Here is a 10308-nt window from a genome sequence, read left to right as displayed (position 1 = left end):
GTCTCCGCCCACATCAAAACCTCCGCCAATCAAGAGTAGGGCCGTCTCCGCCCACATCAAAACCTCCGCCAATCAAGAGTAGGGCCGTCTCCGCCCACATCAAAACCTCCGCCAATCAAGAGTAGGGCCGTCTCCGCCCACATCAAAACCTCCGCCAATCAAGAGTAGGGCCATCTCCGCCCACATCAAAACCTCCGCCAATCAAGAGTAGGGCCGTCTCCGCCCACATCAAAACCTCCGCCAATCAAGAGTAGGGCCGTCTCCGCCCACATCAAAACCTCCGCCAATCGAGAGTAGGGCCGTCTCCGCCCACATCGAAACCTCCGCCAATCGAGAGTAGGGCCGTCTCTGCCCACAGGACAAAATCTACTGCAGAGACCCTTACTCAGAAAACCATGCCCCCCACCCCGGACAAAAAACAAATTAAAATATGTTTTGATTTACACATTTAATGTCATTGATATATTAACCCACTAGGGGGCACTGTCAGGACAGACTGAAGCCACTCTATGGGACTGATAACTGCTTATAACGTCCATTAAATGGACTGATAACATCAGAACCTGCTGACTCAGGTTATCTTACATTAACCTTCCAGCCAGTGAACAGAAATGTTTAACTAGATATCAAATTAAAAAGTTGCCTCAGCAATCTGCTTTGAGTTTGATTTGATGTCTAGTTTTCAAACTTGGTACTTTCAAAAACCCAAGATGGAGACCAATGCAACTAATAATTCCAACACTCACCTAAAGCCCAACTGTAATTTGAGGCTTTGTTTTGGTATGATTTACGGTGACAAAATGTCTAAACAAAATGTCTGAGCTGAGGTTCGGTGAAAGGCAGTGAGTTTAAACGTGTCGTTTACACTCCTGTAGAAACTGCAGGGTAGTTGTCAGAGTGGATGTTGATTCTCAGTTGATGATGGAGGAGTTGGAGGGAAAAGATGTTATTTCTGTTATTAAGCTCTGTTTACAACAAACTGTTGCTGTTCAGGGATGCACACCTCCTCCTGGTCCTCCCAGCCTGAGAGCCAGTGGTTGTCTTTATCTTGTATTTACAGAATTTCACAATCTCCTTTTTAATAGGTTATTTTACAGTCTTCAGTTTTTTAATGAATGTCAGCTTTGCACTATAATTATATTACCTGGTTTGAAAATAAGTGCAAGTTCATGCTTTGAGATTCTATTTTAAAAATTACACGTTATATCAGTAACATGTTTTAAAAATCACTGCTTTAAATGGATGAGAAAAAAATCTGATGAGAATGTTTACAATGAAACAACCAACATTCAACTAAAGTACTTTTATTTACAGCTTTAGAGGTACTGAGGTTATCAACACATATTTTATTTAATGTGTATTAATGTTTCATGTTTGACTTCATGTTTAAAAATGTAAAAACTGGATCTAGATTTGTGTTCAAAAGATAGTTTAACAAATAATTTAAGATAAAGATAAAAATACTTGGGAAGTAAACTACTTTAAATATAATTTTTTTCAAATAAGTTTCTGTATTTAACTAGTAAATCTTTAAATTGTCTTTAAAGTTCTTAATCCGGATTAAAGCCCATCGGTCCAGTGATGGTGAGAGCCTTCACCTGATCCCAGGAGCTGACAGGATCAGGTCACGAGGAGTGCAGCTCTTCACCATGCTGTGAAGAGAAAGTTGTGGAATAAAGGATGTTTTAATCTGCAGAGCATCATGAGAGTTGTTTTCCACAGATCACAGCGTGGAAGCAGAAATGAAACCTGTCTTGATTGTTGACAGAAGTAAAGCACCTGAAGTGAACTCTGTGAAAGAACAGGGTTTATATGTCTTCTACAAACACAGAGATGGATCAGTGTGTAGATGAGACGATCAGTTCTCCGAAGGGATACAGACGTGGTTCTGCAAAACATGTCAGTGATTTAAAATGAGTTTAAATGCAGTGAATCACATGTTCAAGAGCTTCTGACCAGAGGAGGTTCACCCTCCTGCCAGCCCGAAGTCATGGTGGTCAGAGTCAACCAGGGCTGCACAATATATAAAATAATTAAAATGCATAATTAGTGAAGAAATATCAGCATCACAAAGGACTGCATGGACTACAATAAATCATGAACCACAATATTTCACCCATCATTTATGTTCTGGATGGGAATAGCACAAAAAGAAAGGAAACTTGTGTTTGGTAGATTACTTCTTTGTTGTAACTGATTCTTGACGATGAATCTTACAGCTTTGGAAACCTGTTAACTCCTCTTCACAATGGTGCCACTTTGGTAAGAAACATGCATCTGTTGGATGAGCAGTAAAGCTGAGTATGTGGGTTGTGCACAAGAAAAATGTGCCAAAACTTTTCTGCCATTGATTGTTTGGTGTTTGTTGGACCAGATAGTTGAAGTTTGTAGAAACAAGACACATTGTCAATTTAACAAATGGAGACATGTAGCATGTGGAAGAACCATACACAGCCACAACAGCCTGGCAGCTTCTCCTCTTGCTGGTCACAGACTGCTGCACCATGACAAGTCATTCTTCAACCAGCAGTTGTATCAAGTCAGCCAATGTGGTTATTTGCAGTGAGATTGCCAATCAGATACCACCTGGGGGTACCAGAAGCTCAAAACAAGAGTTCGTAGCAAAAACAAAATAAGCTGGATAGATGGAGGGCAATGTCAGAAAGATTTGACAAATTTTTCATCTGAGCAACCCACATTTTTATCTCTACTCATCCCACAAATGCATGTTCCTTACACATGTGGCACCATTAAAAAGGTCATTTAGCAGGATTTTCATCTGTACAAGATTCATTACCAAGAAGCATTGTTACAAGAAAGAAATATTCTACCAAAAACAAAACTCCTTACTTTTTTACCAAGTATATTTGTTTAGTCCAACAGAAAAAGTAGTCAAGTAACTTGTTCTGTAGGGCTGTGTACTGGCAAGTATTTGGCGATACACATTATGACAGAGGGGTCACGATACGATATATCCCCATATATTGCGATACTGTAAGCAAGGCGATATATTGCAATTTTTTGTCCAAAAATTCTATTAAATAAAAACCTCTTACAGGAAAAAAAAAGAAAAACCAAAATTCATTGTCTCAGAAAATTCTAATATTACAGACATACTTTTGATACATTTAGCTGTGTTCTGCTTTGTATGTGTTTTATTTTATTTGTTTCATATTTCTTATTTCATCCATATTTTCAATTATTAGACTAAATTTGACAATAAATAGTTTGAAAATATATTTTTTGCAGCTTTTAGTTTTTAATATTAATTTACAACATGGTCAGCCAACAGTTAACAATAGTGTTTATGTTGTCATAAAGTTCAGTAAACAGATGATATGAAGCTGCTGCACAGAGTTTCTGGGATCAGCTGACCTGCATCCAGAACATGATCTGTGGGTCGAACAGCAGGGCAGGTCCTGAAAATAAACTGTAAATAAATGGAGAAGATAAACAACAACAACACAGTTAAACTGTTTTTGAAGTGAACACAGCAGGATAAAGTATCTGGACTTTGATGTGATCAGCCGGACATCATTGAGAGAAACAGTTTTATGTCACGGGGGGAGCGCTGAGCTCGAGGTGATAGACACATGCACTGTGCGTAATGTGAAAGCTGACTACAGTTGGAAAAAAGAGCACAAAACACTTAATTAGTCTTAAAATCCAGACATTGTGACAAATAAGTAACTGTTTGTAACCTAACCTCAGCTTTAAGGCAGAGGGTGTCGGTCTTTTCTGCTCACATTCAGCTATCGGAGCATGAAGCTAATGTTTACTCACAATGCTAATGCTACCCTTACTCTCTGGTGCTCAAGAGGTGGAGGAGCCAAATGTCTGACTCACTGCTGCCAACTAGTGGTCAGAGGCTGAACTACAACATAAAAATGAACAGCTGTCAGGAAAGTTGACATTTTAAACCTTAGTAAAAAATCGATACAGGGCTTTAGAATATTGATACAGTATCAGGAAATGAAATATCGCAATATTTCAGTGTATCGATATTTTCTTACACCTCTATTGCTCTGCAGAGGAAATCTCGTAGTCCTAACTAGTGTGATAGAAACTGACAGCGTGGTTGAATCAAAGCCTAATATAGTAGATGTCAGAGAGAACATTTAATAAATTACCCGTTGTTTTAGAATCAAATGTGATGTTACTGCTTTGAGTTTAGTGAAGGGATGAGTCTAACTTCTTTTTATTTTCCTCTGGCTTCTAAGGAACATGTCCATGGACAGAGAGCTTCCTCTGATGTCATAAGCAGCCCCTGAGGCTGTTCTTGCAAAGGCCCTCACAGCCCTGCTGCCTCCAACATCCAGCCTCACCATGGGGGAGATGGTCCAGATGCACTTCACCGTGGTGGACTACGTAATCTTTGTTCTGCTTCTGGTGGCCTCAGCCGGCATTGGCCTCTTCTACGCCTTCTCTGGAGGCCGTCAGCGTACAACACAGGTAGTTTGTTCTCACGCACACAGATGATTGGACACGTGGGTTGTAGTTTCCCATGGCTCTGTGTGGTACTGATGTCTGACACACGTCTGGTTGACCTCAGGAGTTCCTGATGGCTGACCGCTCCATGAGCTGCCTGCCTGTGTCTCTGTCTCTGCTGGCCACGTTTCAGTCAGCCGTGGCCATCCTGGGCGCTCCGTCTGAGGTCTATGCATTTGGGACACAGTACTGGTTTCTGGGCTGCTCCTACTTCTTTGGTCTGCTCATCCCAGCTCATGTGTTCATTCCAGTCTTCTACCGGCTCCGGCTGTCCAGTGCCTATGAGGTACTATCATGTAGTTGGCACACAACTTTCTCTGTCCCCCCTTTATAATTTTATAATCCCTTTATACATGCTAACAAGCTAATCTATATTTACTGAACTCAATGTGCCAAAGTGTTTTTGCATTAAACTCTTATTTTATGATAAAAAAAAATGACACCCAGGTGTTTAAAAGTAAACGCTGTTACAAAAGTTGTTGTTTTTTTGGTCTGAATTTGTTTTTAATGTTCTCTCTTCTTTGTATTTTTGTTTTACACAACACATTTACCTCCCGCTCTCTCTATCCTTATCTTTCTTAAGTATGATCTCAGAGTTGAATAAATCTCATCGGTCATATCTGATATAAAAGAATCAGAGAAGCACGTGGTCTGCCTTTAAGGTTAAATGTGTGTAAAGGATCTTTGTCTTGATCATTAATCATTTACCATAATGTTCTGTGATTTCTCACTCTGATAATTAAAATTTAGACAAACAGTCTGATCCGCTGCACTCACTGTCAAATACAAATGACCTCTGAGATGATATGTAATGAGTTTTTATTTAGCTCTTTTTTTGTTGTCGTTCTTTTGTTTTGTTTTGTTTTTTTATGTGTTCTCTCCAACAGTATCTGGAGCTTCGTTTTAACAAGACAGTTCGCATCTGTGGGACTGTGACGTTCATCTTTCAAATGGTATCTAGATCTGCTTCATATGTTGTGTGAATGTTGATTAGACACCTCATTCTTTCATCCCATCCTTACAGTGTGATCTACCATATTTATTCAAGTATAATACGTAAAATTAAATCCATAAAATCATCCGTAAAGTTGGGGGTAGTATTATACTCGGATAAATATTTTTACTTATGTATTTTAACTGAAATATCGGCTTCATTCACAAAATTATTGAGTCCAGAAATGAGACCACGTTGTCCGTGCTTCAGAGTGAGATAATAACAGATCCATCAGGAGACATGATGTGAAAAAGGGGGAAAAANGGTGTTCCGCTGAATGTTAACAACTGGAGGCYTTTTAAAGCATCACTTCCCTCTGTGATCATGGGGAATGTCAACTCACTGCCCAATAAGATGGATGAGCTGTCCATGTTGGAGAATCTGCAGATTATTATGAGTGTAGCTTGTTTATCCTGTTGGAAACATGGCTAACGGATAGCGTACCGGACGCTACCGTTGCTCTGCATTGATTTACAGCAGTTTGCAAATTTGCAAAGCTGGTGGAGAAAACCCTAAAGGATTTTAGCTGGAACTGCATCGAAAGGTGGTTCTAAAAAGTGTTTACTCAGGAGGGCTATAAACAAATGCACCGCACACTTTTCAGATTTTTGTTTCTATAAAAATTGAAAACCATGTATCTTGTTCACAATTATGCTGTATTTTGAGTTGGTCCATCACACACAYTCCCTCTAAAATACTTTGAAATGTGTGGTTGTTATGTGACAAAATGAGGAAAAGTTCAAAGATCATGAAAACTCTTTCAAGGCACTGCAGATGGTATTTTTGTAGATGTCCTTTGCTGGGTAGGGATTAGTCTGTGAAACAAGTTGACCTCGGTTCTGTATAAGTTGTGCGAGTCCTTGTTTTCTAGTTGGTCACACACTTTACAAATGAGACAAGAATAACATGGATACAAGAATAATTACAAACCTACAAAAACTGAAAAACAAGCTTCTCCTTAAATAAAATCTACACTTTCAATCACAAAAGCTTAGAGGGAAATTTATTTCAAAATTCTATTGAATCACTGGATGAATTTTATTGAAACCTGCAGAAAGTAACCATTTACATCGACAACATTCACAGTTAGAGGCAGGACCCAGAAATGCAAACTGACACAAGGAATTTCTGTAAAATCTGAGACTTTATTAAACAAAAAGCTAATGTGGCAGCAGAAAATACAATTGAACAAACTCAAGGAAACACAAAAACCAGACATGTTATGAAGCAAGCACACACAGCGCCCCCTGCAGATGAACTGTCAGCATGATCTTAAAGAGGCGACTGGAAACAGGTGGCCTGATGGTAACAGAAATGGGTTAATGTGGCAGAATAGAGAAGCAGAAACTGATGAATGAAAAGTACTGAACTAGTGACACTTAGGAACAACTGACCACAAGAATACACAACGTAAACACACAAAAAATAAACAACTGAAACCAAAAACACAAAAACAACCAATGACCAGTGGGTACAGATCCTGACAACAACTAACGTAGTCACCCAGATTCAAGATGTCTACAACACAACTAAACCTACAAAACACACAAAGGGCCATCATTTTTCAGGTATTGAGCTACATTTTGGTGTGGTACTAGTTGTGACTGATTCCCAACCTTCTGTGAAGAGGTTCTAAGGTTGATGGATGATTAAACATCTAAAGGAAGTTTTTGGTTTTCTACAGTTTCTAAAGCTCTCAAACAATAAAGGCTTGTTTATAAACCAGGTGGTTCAAACATTGAAGCATTAAAAGTCTCTAACTTTACTCCAACAAACAGCAGCTCTGAAGCTTTGTTTTTCTGAACTGACTGAATGTTTTCTCTGATGAATGAGGTGGAGTACTTCACCTGTCCTCCAGGGCTCTGGGTTTTGTTTGATACCAGTTTTAAGGGGCAATTTTGTCGAAAACCTCCTGAAATGTGTTTTTAAACAGTGACCATGCCTCTTCGGTATTTTTAATGGCGTTATGCCAGTTAATGTTTCTAAGTAGGGCTGTAAATCACCAGCTTTATCACGATACAATATTATATCGATTGTTTGGATGACTGTTCGATATTTCTCGATATCACAAAGTCTGTGACGATAACGTTTCGATTCAAGTCAATACACAAGTCTGCGATCGATGTAATGCGATATCAAATGCCCATCTAACACTGTCATTGTGTTAGATGGGCATATGATGTCGAATCACATCGAGCATATGACGACGATTTAGATCGATATTTTCATTTTGCCTCGATATAACTGAATCATGAACCATTCAAATCGATATATCGATATAGATCGATGTATCGTTACATCCCTATTTCTAAGWAGATGTTGGAAAAATTCTTTAGTGTACTTTTTAATGATCATATTTTAGCTGTGTTGTGTTGGCGTGCTTGAGTTTTTACTATTTTGCCGGTGCAGTAGGTCAACAAATGGTTGCTTAGACCAGTGCTAATGCCACCACTTTGTCTAACTTTTGTCGAGTCAGAGACAATAATGAAATGTAATATAGCACAGGAAGTTGTAATCCTGGTTGGAACATTTATGATTTGATTGAGATCAAACATAAAAACACATTTTTTAAATGTTTGAAACATCACAGAGCTARAGCCATAATTAGAGTTGAAGTCACCAAGTATGAGGCTTTTTATTTCCAAACATTTTTTGCACTTTAAACAAGTGTGTTCAAGCTGCTCATAGAATTTAGAGTTTCTGATGACGCAGCTAATAACAGGTGTAAATGTTAAAAACTTCATCTGACTGAAAAATCACCCACAACCTTTAATCAACTAGTTTCAAGTAAAAATTCAGTATGCACCTATCAATAGGTCTATTATCCATGTACAATAAAATATGTATTTATTGAACTGTTATGCTGTTTGCTTATTGCAACCAAACTGCTGTTCTTCNTCGTATTATACATGAGGTCGTATTGTACATGAGGTCGTATTATACATGAGATCGTATTATACATGAGATCGTATTATACATGAGGTCGGATTGTACATGAGATCGTATTGTACATGAGATCGTATCATGCACAAATAAATACGGTAGCTTTTCAGTGTCATCATAAAAAAATTTGTTTCTACCTTCATAAATGTTACAAAAATTGAAAAAAAAAAACAGTTTTGGACACTTGTGAATATACTATGAATATGTAAGTTTAAGAATAAATCTTGGCCAAAGATTATGCCAAGGTTTTGTTCTCAGGTATTAGAGGCATTGGAGGTGTATTTGTAAAGATGCATCTGCTGACATAAGCTGAAAATAAATCTCCATGTATGAGTTGAAGTGAAGCCAAAGAAGCTTTTTAAAAAAACAAAACAAAACATGTAATTCCACACTGATCCCATTGTTTGTCCTGGTGACGTCCTGTTCAGTGTAGCATGCCTCCAATAAGAAGAACTGAGTATCTAAATGAAAGACTGTAGGTTGACTGTGCTTATGTACCAGGATCACTCTCTGGATTACGGCAAGAGGAACAGTCGGAGCAGCATGTTTCGCATAGTGCCCAAGTTCAAGAAGGAGAAGACCACCAAGAAGTGCAGCCCTCAGTCAGGTAGGCTGTCCACACCTGTCCTTCCCACTGAGCAGAGACAGAACTCACAGGGTCTAACCTTAAACAGAATAAACCTGTTAGTACATACACTGCTTTTCTTCCTTTAGTTTTACAGTTAGGTGTGTTCCAATGCTCATAGACTTCATTTGACTGGTAAAGAGAAAGATTTAATGGAGACCTCAAAAAGAAAAAATCAGTAGGTCCTCTGGATGGTTCTTCTTTAGTGAAACTTTTGTCTCTGCAAGAGACTTCTTCAGTCTGATGAGTTTCAGGTGAACTCAGCCTTATAAGCTCCGCCTCCACCTGGACAAACAGGTTTGTCACATGCAAAAGAGGGCCATCGCCTAACAATGGTGTGCACATGACCCTCTATGAACAATAGAGCTAATCAAGCCTATTGTTAGGCAATGACCCTCTTTTGCATGTGACTAACCTGTTTGTCCACCATGTGGAGGCGGAGCTTATAAGGCTGAGTTCACCTGAAACTCATCAGACTGAAGAAGTCTCTTGGAGGAGACGAAACGTTTCACTAAAGAAGAACCATCCAGAGGACCTACTGAGATGCATCAGGACATTTAATGGAGACATTTATCCACAAGTCTCATACTGAAAATATAAAAAGTTACAGATTGACAAACCAGGGTGTGTGTTTGAGGTGTTACATCCCACAGTGTGAGCCATCCTCCACTCCGACCCATTCATGCTCTCATCCAGCTGCCAGCAGGTTTCAGGGACTTCAAAGTGAAAAGGAGCTTGCCCCAGGATGAAGTGTCCATTTGGATATGTTATCTACAATAAAATAAAATATTTATCTGTAGCTTCATCAGAAACAGTGTGTCAGAAAGTTTGTGTCAGAGTATGTGATGGTAAAATGTTGCTTAGAGCTAAGAAAGGTTTCAGAGCTCACAGCTTCTGCCTCCCTCTCTGATCTGATCCATGAAATGCATGAGCCCCACCTCCTCACTTCAGCATCGCTGGCCTTCTTCTCATTGATCTTTCACCTCTTCATCCTCCATTTTCTTCTGCCAGCCACCGCCARTGCTTTAGTCTCCACCTCCGTCCTCCTTTTCTTCACTGCCCACCTCCTCCCTTCATGATCTTCATCTTTGCATGAGGTTCATCTTCACTGTGTGAATGAAACGGTTCAGATTCAGGTGCTGTACCTGCGAGGCGCTCTGAGCCACTCTGCTCTGCTTTGCGTCTTTGTTTGCCCACGTGTGTGTGTGTGTGTGTGTGTGTGTGTGTGTGTGTGTGTGTGTGTGTGTGTGTGTGTGTG

General features: G+C 39.4%; 2 protein-coding genes across 4 annotated transcripts in view; both read left to right on the top strand.

Annotated features, from left to right (window-relative positions):
* Positions 1-10308, top strand: part of dgkh (diacylglycerol kinase, eta) — a gene marked incomplete at its 5' end in the record, with an annotated part of 71814 nt that overhangs the window by 46397 nt on the left and 15109 nt on the right. The window contains 1 exon segment of one of the 2 annotated variants that reach the window (XM_014027069.1): positions 8927-9032. In XM_014027069.1, coding sequence (XP_013882523.1) covers positions 8927-9032 — 106 coding nt within the window. 2 annotated transcript variants of the gene reach the window in all.
* On the top strand, positions 3971-5531 carry LOC106531264 (sodium-dependent multivitamin transporter). Of its 2 annotated transcripts, XR_001311891.1 has the most exons (4): positions 3971-4452; positions 4553-4774; positions 5072-5157; positions 5376-5531. XR_001311891.1 is itself a non-coding variant. In XM_014027072.1 (3 exons), the coding sequence occupies exons 1-3, from the start codon at positions 4327-4329 to the stop codon at positions 5469-5471; spliced, it is 444 nt and encodes a 147-aa protein (XP_013882526.1). In that variant the 5' UTR covers positions 3971-4326; the 3' UTR covers positions 5472-5520. The 2 variants fall into 2 exon arrangements, 1 of the variants encoding a protein (XP_013882526.1); XM_014027072.1 differs by lacking the exon at positions 5072-5157 and having other exon boundaries at positions 5376-5520.

This window comes from Austrofundulus limnaeus, unplaced genomic scaffold, assembly GCF_001266775.1.
Source record: "Austrofundulus limnaeus strain Quisiro unplaced genomic scaffold, Austrofundulus_limnaeus-1.0 Scaffold613, whole genome shotgun sequence".
NCBI classification, from domain to species: domain Eukaryota; kingdom Metazoa; phylum Chordata; class Actinopteri; order Cyprinodontiformes; family Rivulidae; genus Austrofundulus; species Austrofundulus limnaeus.
This window is presented reverse-complemented; position numbering and strand designations above follow the sequence as displayed.

What these genes read in the sequence shown, in the direction of transcription:
- LOC106531264 (XM_014027072.1), top strand. Translation starts at nt 4,327, where the DNA reads ATGGGGGAGATGGTCCAGATGCACTTCACCGTGGTGGACTACGTAATC. An exon ending in GCCGTCAGCGTACAACACAG is followed by an intron (nt 4,453 to 4,552) that starts GTAGTTTGTTCT and finishes GGTTGACCTCAG; the next exon opens with GAGTTCCTGATGGCTGACCG. An exon ending in GGCTGTCCAGTGCCTATGAG is followed by an intron (nt 4,775 to 5,375) that starts GTACTATCATGT and finishes TCTCTCCAACAG; the next exon opens with TATCTGGAGCTTCGTTTTAA.